At 47.3% G+C, this 14,740-nt stretch overlaps 1 protein-coding gene across 3 annotated transcripts in view; it reads right to left on the bottom strand.

Annotated features, from left to right (window-relative positions):
• ACSS2 (acyl-CoA synthetase short-chain family member 2) overlaps positions 620-14,740 on the bottom strand; it is a 44,403-nt gene continuing 30,282 nt past the window's right edge. Inside the window, exons 3-19 of one of the 3 annotated variants that reach the window (XM_005688483.3) lie at positions 14,615-14,706; positions 14,293-14,396; positions 14,026-14,098; positions 13,673-13,748; positions 13,401-13,515; positions 12,581-12,619; positions 8,575-8,712; positions 7,410-7,580; positions 6,968-7,101; positions 6,645-6,777; positions 6,507-6,563; positions 6,235-6,315; positions 4,498-4,606; positions 2,975-3,043; positions 2,506-2,682; positions 1,640-1,714; positions 620-1,498 (exon numbers count right to left, since the gene is read on the bottom strand). In XM_005688483.3, coding sequence (XP_005688540.2) covers positions 1,371-1,498; positions 1,640-1,714; positions 2,506-2,682; positions 2,975-3,043; positions 4,498-4,606; positions 6,235-6,315; positions 6,507-6,563; positions 6,645-6,777; positions 6,968-7,101; positions 7,410-7,580; positions 8,575-8,712; positions 12,581-12,619; positions 13,401-13,515; positions 13,673-13,748; positions 14,026-14,098; positions 14,293-14,396; positions 14,615-14,706 — 1,771 coding nt within the window. In that variant the 3' untranslated portion in view covers positions 620-1,370. Of the gene's footprint in view, positions 1,525-1,639; positions 1,715-2,505; positions 2,683-2,974; positions 3,044-4,497; positions 4,607-6,234; positions 6,316-6,506; positions 6,564-6,644; positions 6,778-6,967; positions 7,102-7,409; positions 7,581-8,574; positions 8,713-12,580; positions 12,620-13,400; positions 13,516-13,672; positions 13,749-14,025; positions 14,099-14,292; positions 14,397-14,614; positions 14,707-14,740 lie in introns of all 3 variants that reach the window. The other 2 variants (XM_018057751.1, XM_018057750.1) reach the window with 2 other exon arrangements.

Here is a 14,740-nt window from a genome sequence, read left to right as displayed (position 1 = left end):
TTGTACATTTAGGGGAGGGAGAAGCTATAATCCTAGTCAGCCCACTTCAGATAGATTGGAGCAGGGGAAGGAACTTGGCTCTAACCAGTCTCCCTAGCTCCAGATCCTATAGATAGGACCCTGAAATTTCAGTCCTTCAGTCAAAATTTCAGTCCTTAGTCACTCACTAATGCTCCCACAGGATCACAGGGAAGAGAGACAGTCTCTAGCAGGGAGAGCAACCATGATCGCGCATTAGTTATAATTTGGCTTTAGTTGCTTTCCTGCTTAGTTCAGGAGCTTGTCAAAGGGCCGAGAAGCCCTGGTGAAAATGAAAGTGTTAGTTGCTTAGTTGTGTCTGACTCTGCGACCCCATGGACTGTCAGGCTCCTCTGTCCATGGGATTCTCCAGGCAAGAATACTGGAATGGGTTGCCATTCCCCTCCCCAGGGGATCTTCCCGACCCAGGGGTCGAACCTGGGTCTCCAGCATTGCCCTGCCTAGCGCTGCCTAGAACCAAATTCTGGAAGGAATATTGGGGTATTCCTAAGGAAAATCACTCCCCTTTCCATCCCCCACACAGATCAGAGCAGCCAGTAAGTATACACTGTTTAAGACACTGAGGAAGCAAGTCACCACCTTCATGAAGTCACAGACTTTATTTCTACAACCACAGGGCCTGAGTACAACTGGGGTAGGAAAAGAGAGCTTCATCTGAGAACGTCTCTCGCGGGCAAGACTATTCAGGGGAGGCTGGGAACAGAGGGCAAGAAAAGCGAGCTTCTCTGGTCCTGGGAGCATAACACATGTACTCCTCCGAAGACGCAAATGATCTGAAAGCCCTCTGGAAACTGAGCCTGCCTGCAGAGCCCCTGGAACAAATGGCAGACAGGCACTGCCATCCGGTACAAAAGGGAATTTAGACCCACAAGAGAAGCAACAAAATGTTTTAAAAAATAATCATTATTTCATGACTCACAAACAGGCATTTCTCGGGGCAAGTGCATGCCCAAGATAAGTACTGGTGCTTCCTGAGAAAGATGACATAGGATTAGAGTTGCTTCCCTGTTTCAGTCCATGCCTTCATTTGCCCACTGAACACTTAACTTGGGTTTGGGACATGACCTTCAGGTCCCTTCAGGGCTCCAAGAGCTCTTTGCAGTCTAGGGGCACAGCCTGAGGCTGACCTGGGCCCTCTCGCATCTGCCTGGCGGTTGCAGGAAGTTGCCTCCACCCAGAGGCAAAGATGGTCCTCGGTCCCAGACAGCTGGACAAGGGAAGTGCTGTGGGTCAGCACTGGCCCTCAGCACTCCTAGATGGGGGCAGGGAGGGTGGGCAAAACTTTGGAAAGCCAAGCAGGGGGTAATCCTGGGTTCCAGGCAGGGTCTTATTCATTGGATGGTCAAGCAGCGGTGGCTGAAAAGCTGGGTGATGATGGATGGGTCGACTATAGTGGACGTGTCCCCCAGGTCGTGGTCATTCTGAGCGATCTTCCGAAGCACCCGCCTCATGATTTTCCCTGGGGGTCCACACGCTTCTGGTTACCTGGTGACAACACACTGACCCACTCCAGCCCTGCCAAAAGCTTCCATCCATGCATACTCACCACCAGTGGGCCTTGGCCCATCCAATCCCAATCCCTAGAGGCCTCTGAACATACCTGAGCGAGTTTTAGGCAATCCAGGTGCATTCTGGATGTAATCTGGTGTGGCAATGGGGCCAATCTTTTCTCTAACTGTAACCAACAAATCATTACGCATTTTTCCAGTACCCTTAGCCAGGCTGCCCAAAACCAAGGCACAGATGGCTTTGTTCCCAACCTAATCATTCTCAGGCTCGCTTTTTGTCTTTCTCTCTTTTTAACACATTGTCTCTTTACTCTCTCATTGTATATTAATTCACCTTCGTGGAACTCAAGCTCTAGAATCAGCCTGCTAGAGTTGAAATTCACTTTACTTGCAGTGTGGCCTCGAACAAGTGATTTACTCCTAAATTCTCTGAGCCTCAATTTCTTCATCTTTAGAATGAGAGTAAAAATAGGATCTATTTCATGGAGGTGTGTGCACTCAGTTGTTCAGTTGTGTCTGGCTCTTTGTGACCCCATGGACTGTAGCCCACCAGGCTCCTCTGTTCATGGAGTTTTCCAGGCAAGTATACTGGAGTGGGTTGCCATTTCCTACTCCAGGGCATCTTCGCAACCCAGGGATCAAACCCATGTCTTCTGCATCTCCTGCATTGGCAGGCAGATTCTTTACCACTGTGCCACCTGGGAAGCCTCATGGAGGTGACTAGAGATTAAATGTATTAATGCATTTAAAACACTTAGTTCAGTGGCACAAAGAAAGAATTCTACAAATATCAATCATTATTAACATGGTGGAGACTGAGTGGGAAGAGGGCAGTCAGCCCCTGGGATCTATCTGTGGTTTGAGAAACTAGCTCACTACAGCCCCTCCCCAACAACCTGCTGTGGTGCCTGGGCCATCAGGACAGACCTGGCAATCCCTGCCCAGGGAAGGTCCTTACTCTGCTTCTTGAGCTCCTCAGTGAGAGCTGGGCTGAAGATGTGGCCATCGCACAAGGTGACAAAACAGTAGAGGCATTCGCCCTTCACAGGATGAGGGTGGCCAACCACGGCTGCCTCTGCAATAGCCTTATGTTCCACAAGTGCTGACTCCACCTCTGCTGTGCTCAGCAGGTGTCCTTGTCAAGGGAAAGGAAGTTGCCATGAGAGATCCCAGCCCCTGTTCCATCTGTCCCAGTAAGGCAGTCCCGGTCTGGTCAAATAGGGACAGCCTTTCATTCATTCCTCAAGGGACATTGTTGCCCCACCATCCCGGTTCCCCTCCTCCAGGTACTCTTCAGTGTTTGGTACTCTTCAGCCCAGAAATGAATGCTGCATTCCAGGTGTGGTCTGGCTCTCTTAGAAGGCTTTGGCTGGGAGTTGCTGGGTGAGCAGGGTTAATGAGAAGGGAAGATGGTCCCTGGCCCTCACCAGATACGTTCAGCATGTCATCAATCCTGCCGGTGATCCAGTAATAGCCATCCTTGTCCCGCCGGCAGCCTGGGAGGAGAAAATAAATACACCACAGTAGGATACCGCAGCGATCCGCATCACCAAACTGCTGTACCCACGGCAACAGCCTCCTAACAAGTCTTCCTGTTGTGCTAGCCAGGCTCCAAGACGGTCACACCAACCTCTGTCTCCTGGTATCCGTACCCCTGTGTAGTCCTTTATCTCACCGTACTAGGGTTTGTCTCATGAGCAGTTGCATTTGGCAGAAATGATAGGATGTTATTTCTGAGATGAGATTATAGAAGACACTGCGGCTTCTATCTTGGTTGCATTCTCTCTGATTATTTGCTTTGGGGGCAGCCAGCTGCCATGTCATGAGTAGCCCTATGGAGAGGTCCATGTGGCAAGGAACTGAAGGTTTCTGCCAGCAGCCACATAAGTGAGCTTAGAAGTGGGTCCTCCAGGCTCAGTCAGACCTTTAGACGACTGCAGCTCCAACCACAGGTTGACTGCAACCCACAAGAAACTCTGAATGAGAACCACCAGTGAAGCCACTCACAGAATCCTGATCCTCAGAAACTATGAGATAATTGTTGTTGTTTTTAGTTCCCAGGTTTGGAGTTAATTTGTTCCATGGCAACAGATAACTAATATACTGACCTAAAGTCTATTCTCCATAAAACAAGCAAAGTTATTTTCTAAATAATATATAAATTATAATCACTTCTCTGCTTAAAAAGCCTGATGGTCTCCCACTGTACACTGGATAAAATCCAAATTCCTCACCATGGCTCACAAGGCCCTGTATTATTATCACCCTCTCCAACCTGATACAACATTCTTGCTGTTGCTCACTACATTCCAGCTACACAAGCTTCAGTCTTTTCCTCAGACATTCCATGCTTATGTCTCTCTGGTACAGAACATTCATTTTAATCCAGATATTCCCATACCTGGCTGCTTCTTTAGGTCTCTGGTCAAATATCACTTCAAAGAAACTTCTCACCACCCCATGTATGGTGGCTGTCCCTGCAGTATTTATTTGCTGAATTTATTGCCTGTCTCTCCTCACTAGAATGTAAACCCCATGAGAGCAGAGACCTTGCCCACCTTATTCATGGTAACATCTCCTGTGCTTAGATAAGTAGTATGTGCTCAATAAATATTTATGGAAGAATGGATTGGTGGATGGACACATGGGCAAACATAGGCTCCAGACATGGGGACACACATGACATGGTAATACATACTGCCATGTGCTGCCTGTCTTTCAGCCCAGCAGTGATGGAAACAAGAACATTTTCCCTCATACATCGAATCTCAGCACCACGCTGAGAGCCTTCCTGCAACACTCATTCCTGTTCTTATGGTCTTCTCTGTATCTCTGACTGGATATTACACATTGATACATAAGACACATCCCTAACCAACTCCTCTTGAAAACGAAAGGGGATGGTACATGTCTTAGTGGGAGGGGTGGGAAAGGGATAGCCAAGGCTCACCATCTCCGGTCACGTAGTACCCAGGGAACTTCTTAAAGTAGGTGGTCTCAAAGCGTTCGTGGTTCCCATAGACCGTGCGCATGATCCCTGGCCAGGGCTGCTTGAACACCTGGAAGATGAGGAAGTGGTAACCATCTGCTACACTGTCTCACAAGAAGACAGTTACGTCTTTGCCAAACCTTAGGAGAAATAGCCTGAATGCCATTCCCAAGAAGTAGAACAAAGTATATGCTTTGGAGACACAGTCTAGGCTTGGAATCCTGACTCCGCCACTTACTAACTGTGTGGCCTCAGGTAAGTAACTTTACATCTCTGAGTTTCAGGATCCTTATCTGTAAATCAGAGAAAATAATTTCTACCTCCCAAAGTTATTTTGAGGATTAAATTAATAGTATGTGGAAGCTGCCTAGCACATGGTCTGTTAGTAATAAGCATTTAGTAAATTTGAGTCTCCTTTTTATAAAAAAATTATTTTTATTTATTTGGCTCTGCTGGGTCTTAGTTGTGGCATGCAGGATGTAGCTCCCCAACCGGGGATCGAACCCAGCCCCCTGCATTGGGAATGTGGAATCTTAGCTACTGGACAAAGGAAGTACCTTGAGTCTCCTTTTAGGTAATCCCTCAGGGATGCAGGTACAATTTGTTGCAAATGAGTGTAGTTACATAAAAATGTGGGACCTACACATAAGTAAATAAGTATTGCCCCCAATCAGTAATGTTCTGTGGCAGCAGATTGGTGGGATGGACAGAACTCTATTCTAAGAGTCAGAGGACCTGGATTCAAGTCTTGCCCATGTTACTAACTTGCTCTTTTAAAAGTGTGTTAGTCACTCGGTCGTGTCCGACTCTTTGGGACCCCAAGAACTGTAGTCTGACAGGCTCCCCTGTCCATGGGATTCTCCAGGCAAGAATACTGGATTGGGTAGCCATTCCTTTCTCCAGAGAATCTTCCCCAGCCAGGGATCGAACCCAGGTCTCCTGCATTGCAGGAAGATTCTTCACTGTCTGAGCCACCAGGGAAGCTTGCTCTTAGTAAAAACAAAGTGGGTTGGAGGGTGAGGGTGCTAATGATCTCCCTACAACTACTAAATGATCACAACAGCAGCTTACATTTATCAAGCACCAACTCTTAGGTTCTGTGCTAAATAAACCCTTCACATGAATCATCTAATCAATTCAGCAACCACAGGAGATAAAGATACTGCTGCTATTGCTGTTTAGTTGCTAAGTCGTATCCGACTCTTTTTTGCGATCCCAGGGACTAGAGCCCTCCAGGCTTCTCTGTCTATGGGATTTCCCAGGCAAAAGAACTGCAGTGAGTTGTCATTTCCTTCTCCAGACAAAGGTACTATTGTAACTCTTTTACAAATGAGAATATTTATGTTCAGAGGGGTTAGGTAACTTATCTAAAGTCACAGAAGAGGCAGAGCCAGGTTTGAACCCAGGCAGGTTGACTCTGGAGCCTATATGATTTTCCACTATGTCCTTCAAAAGTATCTTTGAGTAGAGCCCTTAAGAGCCTTGTGGGCCAAAAGGCCTAGAGGCAGGCAAAATATCCAGAAGGATTGCTCCACTAGGGTCTCTCTGCAGAGGATAAACCCTCAACCAGGGAGCTTTAGCCAAAAGCAGCTACCAGGAAAGGTTAGGTTCTAAACTCTAAAGGAAAGCACACTGTGCCCTTCTGTGGACCATCCTCCCCTCCCCCTCATCAAAGACCCACAAGGGCCAGGATCTCACCAGATAGCCTTCAGCTTCACCTTCCAACTCTTCCCCAGACTCATTCAGGATCGCAGGAGCTACCCCGAAGAATGGGAAAGTCTAAAAGCAAACAGGAGACAGGACTCACAAGGAGGAATGAGACAACTCTGACTCAACTCTCTACCTCTAGAGAGTCCCAGAGCCCCCAGTTCCCCACACCTATCAGTCCAGCCCCCCACCCTCTACCTAGGCTGAATGCCCCAAGACTCTCCCCGGCCTAGCCCAGGACCAGCCAGGGGAGCCTCACTCACAGCAGAACCAGGCTTCAGGGGTATGGCCCCAGGGAGGGGGGTCAGCATATGGCCACCCTGTGGAAGTCAGAGATCAGGGGTTTGAGTCACTCTTCGCACACACTGCCTGAGCGCCAGCCTTCTGAACCTGTTACTTACTGTCTCTGTCTGCCAGAAGGTGTCCACAATGGGGCAGCGCTGCGCACCTACCACCTGGTGGTACCAGAGCCAGGCCTCGGGGTTGATAGGTTCACCCACAGTTCCTAGCACCTGTAAGGACGCCCGGCTGTGCCTTGGGCAGGAGAGTGGGGAGAAAGGGAGGCTCTGAGCACATTAGGAACCAGGAAGACGTGCACAGGCTCTTCTGCCCCCTCCCCTAGTCCAAGCCAGGGTGTTAGAATAATGGGATGGAAAGGACTGTGCAAAGGCCAGCACCAGCTCTGAGGGACACTCAAGAAGCAGCAGCCAGAGAGGGGTCTCACTTGGTAACAGGCTCATCTCCAAACTTCATGAGAAGACGGATGGCTGTAGGTGCTGTGTAGAACTTGGTCACCTTGTACTTCTCCACGATATTCCATAGGCGGCTCACATCCGGATATGTGGGAATCCCCTCAAACTGACCCCAGTAATGGCTGGTCATTTTCAGTCCTTCTCAGTAGTTCTTTCATTCCCCTACCATACCCTCAGGCTCAGTATTTTGTCTTTTCTGACAAATCCCTGTCTTCACACCCTTACCAGACAAGCCAAGAGATTTTCCCATTCAGCATATACAACCCTCTGAGAACTCTTCTTTCTCAAGGAAACAGGTCATTGTATAAGTCCCTCTGCCTCCAGGCAAGGTGGCTTTGGGAGGTCATCACCCAGGATCATCTTGTCCATCCCCTAAATAAACCAGGTAGCCATGGGTCCCAGCACCCTTCTTACCAAAACACTGGTGGCACCATTGGCCAGTGGCCCATAGGTGACATAGGAATGGCCAGTGATCCAGCCAATGTCTGCGGTGCACCAGAAGACATCCTCCGCATGAAAGTCAAACACATACTTGAAGGTTGTGGCCACATAGAGCATGTAGCCCCCAACTGTGTGTACCACGCCCTGTGGAGAGAATAGGGCCTCAAGTTGTGCTCACCCTCACTGACTACCAAATGTAGAGGAAAAGCCTCCCCAGGGATTCTGGCCCTGCCAGCACTGCTTTTACAGCATCCATCTCTCTTCCATCTTCCTTCCTCCATGTTCCCATCTCATACACCACATATATTTATATAGTCAGTCCATCATCCACACCCACACCCTAAGATGGTATTTCTGAACCACCCACATTACTTTCACACACATGGACCCTTTTGGTACACTCACATCTAATAGTATCTCTGTTGTGTGCTTGTGCATACACACTCAATTATACGTTGACAGAATGAGAGTGAGGAAAAAAGATAATCTTCTTTGCTTGCTCCATTAATACCCTATCCCTACCAGGCTCCTCCATCCATGGGATTTTCCAGGCGATAATACTGGAGTGGGTTGCCATTTACTTCTCCAAGGAAAGAGAGGCCCAAATTGTGTCTCTAACGATTCATTGAGGAATATTCCAAAGCATGCGGAGAGAATAATTTATGGATGCGGCAAGTGGAAGGTAGAGCAATATATCTTTTAAGTCGGAGTTCTAAGTGTTTCCAGTTCCCACACTGCTCTGGGAGGGACTAGATGTTACCAGTGTGGCATGTGGAAGGGACTGAACTCTTAAGAGCTGCAGTTAAGAAGGCCAAGAGGGATCCCTGTGCCCACTCTTGGCCTTGACTTTACAGGCAGCTCTTCTTCAACCAAACCACGTGGGTATGGGCAGGAAACACAGATGTCAGCCCCATGGATTTATCCTTTCCTTCTTTTCTGGGCACCCTGAGGCTCCCCACTTGAATTGTCTCACCCTGGGCTTCACCATCAGTGTCTGAGGATTTGTCAATTTGATTTAGAAAAGGTAATGTGATATTTCTGAAACTCAGAGTTGTAAATTTCATGTCATTACATGCTTCCTCAGAAACTCACTTCTCACCCTTATACAGTGTATGTACACACACACACACACACTTGCCTTGGGTTTGCCTGTGGAGCCACTGGTGTACAGGATGAAGAGTGGGTCTTCAGCATCACACCATTCAGGCTCACACTCATCCCCTGCCTTCTGCATGAGTTCATGCCACCACAAGTCAACCCCCTCATTCCAGGAGATCTGCAGGGGGAAGAAAATAGGAATGGGTAAGGAAGAATTGTTAACAGGTCAGGCTGGGGGCAAAATTCACCCCTACCTAGCACCTGGAAAGGCCAGGGTGGGAGTGGCAGATGGAGGTCCTGAGAGGGAGGAAGGGCCCAGTGAAGGTGAAATGGGGCAGGGAGAACAGAAACAGAACAGGAGGCTTCTTGGGTACTCCCAGCACCCTGCTTCAGAACTTCTCTCAACTGGCCTCAGGCTGAGGCGGGCCCCCTTGGTTGGTCCCTTCTTGCTCTTCAATTCCTAGCTTAAATGTCACCTTCTTGGAAAGGTTTAACCTAAACGGCATCTGATAGGCTCCCAGACCCACCCTCACCCCTACTATTCTTCTTTTTTTTTTAATCAGCTTGTGAGATTAGTTTCCCAATCAGGAATTGAATGTGGGCCCTTAGCAGTGAAAGCAGAGAGTCTTAACTCTGGATGGCCAAGGAATTCCCACCCCTGCTATAATTCTTGATCACAGCACCTTATTTTTTTTACCACATAGCACATATTTCCAGTTGTTTTATTTAGCTGTTTACTTGATTACTGTCTCTCCAGATAGTGACCTCTATGAGTACAGTGGCATGTCTATCTTTCTTGCCCACCCCCCTAAATCTCCAACACCTAGTAAAATGCCTAGCACTCAACAGGCACTCAGTAAAATTTTGTTGGATGAATGAATATGCATACACAGGCCTGTATATACACATATGTACTTATGGGACTAGTGGCTCATCAGCAGGGATGCAGATACCACACAATTCAGAAATGCAGAATTAGTCAGAGCCTGCAGGTGAGGTAGGTACCTGACCCCAGTAGTTAGTAGCAAAAGAGTCAACAGATGTTGGTCCAAGCATCTTTTTTCGCATGTCCGGACATCATCCACATCTGGAGGTTCCTACTCCAGCTCTGCCCCTGCCCCTATACCAGTGGTACCAATGGGTTTCTCATAAAGACACTTTCTTGAGGTTCCATTCAGCAGGAAACTTTGCTTTAAGTTGGTGGAAAAGGATCAAGGTGGATTTCTCCCAGTAGAAGGATGTCCCTCTAATACTGAAGTGCCTTTCAGATCTGTCATCCTGAAATTTTTCTAAACTCTCCTTGAAATTGTTTTACTTTCTGAATTATATCAACTATTTGAAAAACTGGTTTTAAGTCTACTCTTTGCTGAGTGAAGTTGTATTCCCTGAATTCGTCCAAAGTTGCACTGGATTTCGATTCCCAGTTCTACCACTTCCTAGATATATATGACCATGGACAAGCCACTCTCCCTCAAGTTACTCATTTTTAAAATGAGGATAGTCATTCTTGCCCTGATAGTCTCACAGGATTTTGGAAACATCAAAGGAAATCTGTTATTACCTAGTAAATATCAAGCCTTGGATTGTCTGGGTGGGTAGAGGAGACTGATGAATGTCAGGAAGGTGAAAAGTTAGTTCAATTCCACTGAACTCCTCTGGGAGGTGAAATAAAGAGTGTGATGATGGAAACTATTGTGGGTTTGGTTTAACTGTCACAAAACTGTTTCATATTCATTACTTCCTTGTTCTATAGTCCCAACTGGCAGGTAGACATGATAGTATAAGAGGAAACATCCTATTCCTCTCATTATATGGTTATATAGTAATTTATTGTGTGCATATTTGGTTTAAAAGCCCCAGAGTGTTAGACACATACCTTGATAAATTATAAAATTACCATTCTCCTTTTTCTGAACTATCTATCTCTTACTCTGGAGAATTTGAAGTTTCTGGCACATAAGCATGACAAGTCCAGGTCAAGAGAGACACCATTGAGAAGAAAAAGAACAGAGAGAAGGTCCCCACAAGGTAGAAAATACAAAAATACACCCTACTTTTTTTTTAAATTGGAATAGCCATACGGCTTTACACATACATTGTCACATGAATAATTTTTTGCCCACCAGATGATCTAATTGAGATGAGGGCATTAATGTGTTTAAGAAGTGTATCAATAGTGCTCTGAGCAAATGGAGCTAGTCTATGGTGCTGGTGTGGATTGTCACAGAAAAGGCACTAGGTACATGTAAGGGCAAAACACAGTTACATTGTGGCAATGAGGGGACTCTTTTAATCTTGTAAAACTGCTTCCTTTGTGGGTGTGGGTAAGGACGGTGGGGTGGGTACTTTGGGGTGGGTACTCCAGGTGTGGAGCTGATAACCAGCACCAGGAAGCAGGCTGAGAGCAATCAGTGGGCACACATGTTGGTTGCGAATTAGGTGTACACCTATGAGGGCCCAGGGCTTGGAACCAGGAAAAGGTTTGCATTTTCTGAAATAAGAATCAAAGAGCTGGCCTTTGTTATTGGACCAGGAAAGCCTTAGGGAGGGCAGCTGCCAGGTGCGAGAGAGGAATATGAGGAAGCTCATAGGTAATAAGGTTGAGGAAGGTCCCTGCCAACTGTAACAGGCCCTCCCTTGAAGACTGCTTAAGAATGAGGGGTTTGGAATTCTGGCAAGATTTCCATAGTTTTGACTATAGTTCTCAGGCCAAGCCACCTGGGTTTTGTAAGCCGATTTTTATGGTCTTTGGGTTTTTGGTAACTGAGTCTTTTTACCTCCAAGGAATAAAATTCCAGGAGCCTGTGGCCTGACAACCTCTGGTATTAAGAATTATAAGAGTTTATTTCTTTTCTCAACTCCCTTTTAGAAATGCCAGCCTGTCTGCTATATTAGAAATAATAAAAGCTAACATTTATGGAGCAGTTACTATGTGTTGAACACCTTACCTATACTGACAAAACCCTGTCAGGTAGGTACAACTTTATCCTTATTTTAGAGATGGGGAAACTGAAGTAAAGGAGCTTAAGAAACTTGCCCAAGTTCCCACATAGCAGGTAACAGAGCCAAGATGTGAAGCCAAGTGGTCTGACTCCAGAGCTATATTCTAACCACTAAGTTTGTTTCCTCTTTCAAAAGAAAAGTCTTAGGTCCCTGCCTGAGTTTTCAAATGAAAACATTTCCCCCTAGGACTCAGATCTGTCTCCACTGTGCTAATGAGAATAAAGAAAAGGTGTATTATATTTACCATTAGCCTAAGAGGTTGATCATAGCAGATTTAGAGTAAGACATCCTGTGAGGATGATAAAACTCAAGAGGAATAGTGGCTTTTATGTTTTGTTTTAGTAAGGAAAGAGGTTCCTTTAAAGCATTTACTATCATGTCTCCATTACCGATAGGGATCTGAAGTCCAAAGAGAAGGGGTGACTCATTTAAGGTCATATAGCTAAAAATTGGTCTCTGGACTCCAAACCCAGTCTCTCCTCTATACTAATCAGCTTTGAGTTCCCTATACTAATCAGCTTTGAGTCCCCACTTAAGAATCTCTCTTCTTAGAATCACCTACAATATAACTTTTGTTGAATTTAATTATATCAGAGTTTATGTGTAGTTTGTAAATCCGAAAGTAGTTTATAAATATATTTAGAAGCCTTCTTCTCAGCTGCCAACTTGATGGTGATTCCCAAGGTCAAGGTCTGCATCTCCTCTACCTGTTCCTCCTCCTGTTCCTTTCCTGGTTCTGCCTCAGCTAAGTGCACAGTAAAAACTTTCTGACAGATTGCTTGGTCCTCTCTCCCACAATGGTTCTGAGAAGCAGGAGTGAAATGGGATGTCTGTTGTTACCTCTGAGATCCATGCTCTATGCCAATTCAGAAAAATAAGCATTTGGCCTCATGACCCTTCAGAGTGACTTTAGACTAACTAAGGGTAGAGAGAAGGGGGTTAGGTCTGGCAGTCACCTCAATGGGGCGAACAGGCAAAGAGCAGTTGGACAAGCAAACAAGCATGCAGGAAAGCAGTGCCCAAGGCAATGCAGAGGTGGATACCTGGGGCCGGATGTGCTTGGGTTTCTCTTTCGGCTTACCCTGTTAAGAGCCCACGGAAAGGGTGGTGAGCAGGGTCCAAGGATAGGCAAGGGGGAGGGAAGGGTCAGTGTGCCCCAAACCTCTGGCTGCTTCCTTTCCCTCTGGTTCCTCTCTCACTGGTCCTCCCAGCCTCCATTTTCCTGATTCTGTTCACAGCCTCTATACACTCAGAACCCCGAATGCTGACAGGGTCTCCAATGTTCCTAGACCAGACTGAAGTCTGTCTAGCTCTAAGATTACTCAAAGCCTCTCAAGTCACAGAATTTCAGAAACCCTCTGTCCTTCTGGACCCTGGAGCTTTTATCCTTCATGCCCCTTAGACCTGGAGGCCACCACTGGGCTTTTTCATCAGAAGCATGTATCCAAAGCTATCAAGGGCCATCTGTTGAGTGGCAGATCCTGGTCTTTCCATGGTGGGACCACATAGGTAGCCCACCCCAAACCAAAGCCCAGTATTTAAGATGACTACATATAGTCACCCAGGTCAGCCCATTTCTAACCCAATCCCAATCTCTAAAGATCCCTGATGCCCATCAGAATACTCCAACCAGCACAGGAGTCTTCCTCACAATCTCTTGTGCTAAGTTCCCAAAGCTCCCTACCTACATCCAAGGTCAAAGTCCCCTATCCCCAGTCAGCCCTGCCAGGGAGGCCATTCAGAGGAGTGCTCCTAGATCCTCAGCATTATTTTAAGGAAACAAAGACGGTCATCAGGAACTTCCTGGGGAGGAAGAGGGAGCCAGTTGGAGCCCAGAGGAGGGTATAATGGTACCAGACTCACCTGCACATCCGGGCACGGCCTCTTAATCGGAGGAGACTGGCTAGGAGAGTCACCTGTGCCCAGCTCTGCCCGCCCCAGGTGCTTGACCACAATGCAGCATTTCACTGGGAAACCCCTGGAGGAAAGAAAAGCCTGAAGTGGTGGGCTAGTTGGCTCAAAAGAGAATTTGGCAAGACCCATGCCTCTCTAGGGTAGGAGGGACAAAGGAGACCTGGCACTGGGGAAATGCCAAGTCAACTCAGGGCAGTAGCCAGCAGACCAAACACACTTACTTCTCCTGACACTTCTCCAGGGTCTCGTCAGCCAGCTCCTTCAGGTTGACAAGCTTTTCCCCCCTGTAGAAGGCATCTTTGGGGAGCAACAGATATTCCAAGCCTTAGGAAGGCACCACACTTCTATCCCTTGATCCCTAGTGGGTACAATGTTCAGTCCTTCCTGGGTAGGCCTCTTGTCTATGGATCTTCCAGCTAATTTGAGCTAACAGAGGGTAGGCTGAGGCGGAAGCAGGAGATAAAGGGTAGGCTGCCCCTACCCTTTACATTAATCAGTCCCAAATACCAGCTAGCTGGTTGAAGACCAAGACTGAGTGTGGGGGTTTTGGGGAAGGGGTGAGAGACTTAGTCACCTGTAGTAATGAGAAGGCTACAATTGGAATCCAGGATCCGTTCACAAAGAGACTCTGAAGAGAACCCTGCAAACTAGAAAAGGGAAGAAAGACTGAGAAAGAGGGCAACCCAAGGATCGAGTGAACAAGAAAAGGAATAAGGAACCTATGACACAAACATTCTAAATGGCTTAGTCTGGTTTTTCAGGTCTTCCATCATCCAGGCTCAGCCTACTTTTCCTGAGCCGTACCCTCAACCCGGCCCCTTTCTCCAGCCCCAATTCCTACCACAATGGAGTGCAGAGCCCCAAGGCGGGCACACGCCAGCATAGCCACCACGAGCTCTGGGATCATGGGCATGTAGATTGCCACTCGGTCACCCTTGCAAATGCCTGCAGGTAAAGGGCACAGATCATGGACCATGGTGGATCCCACCTGCTGCTATGTGTTCCTTCTCATCCAATTATCTGCTCCCCCCCACCTCCCCACCCAGGTGACCTTTTCTGTTCCTCTGTTAGCAGATCCCTTCTTTTCCTTCTCAACTTCCCCCAAGTCCTCAGATACCCCCAGGCTGGGCTCTCCAGTCCTCTCCCTATATCCCCACACTCACCCTGTTTTCGGAGAACATTGCTGAACCGACACACTTGGACCAGAAGCTCTTGGTATGTGATCTGGGTGGTTTCCTCTGGCTCATTGCCCTCCCTGAGATGTATCAGAAAGAGCCAGTCATTAGGGT

This window comes from Capra hircus, chromosome 13 (genome assembly GCF_001704415.2).
Source record: "Capra hircus breed San Clemente chromosome 13, ASM170441v1, whole genome shotgun sequence".
Classification (NCBI taxonomy): Eukaryota; Metazoa; Chordata; class Mammalia; order Artiodactyla; family Bovidae; genus Capra; species Capra hircus.
This window is presented reverse-complemented; position numbering and strand designations above follow the sequence as displayed.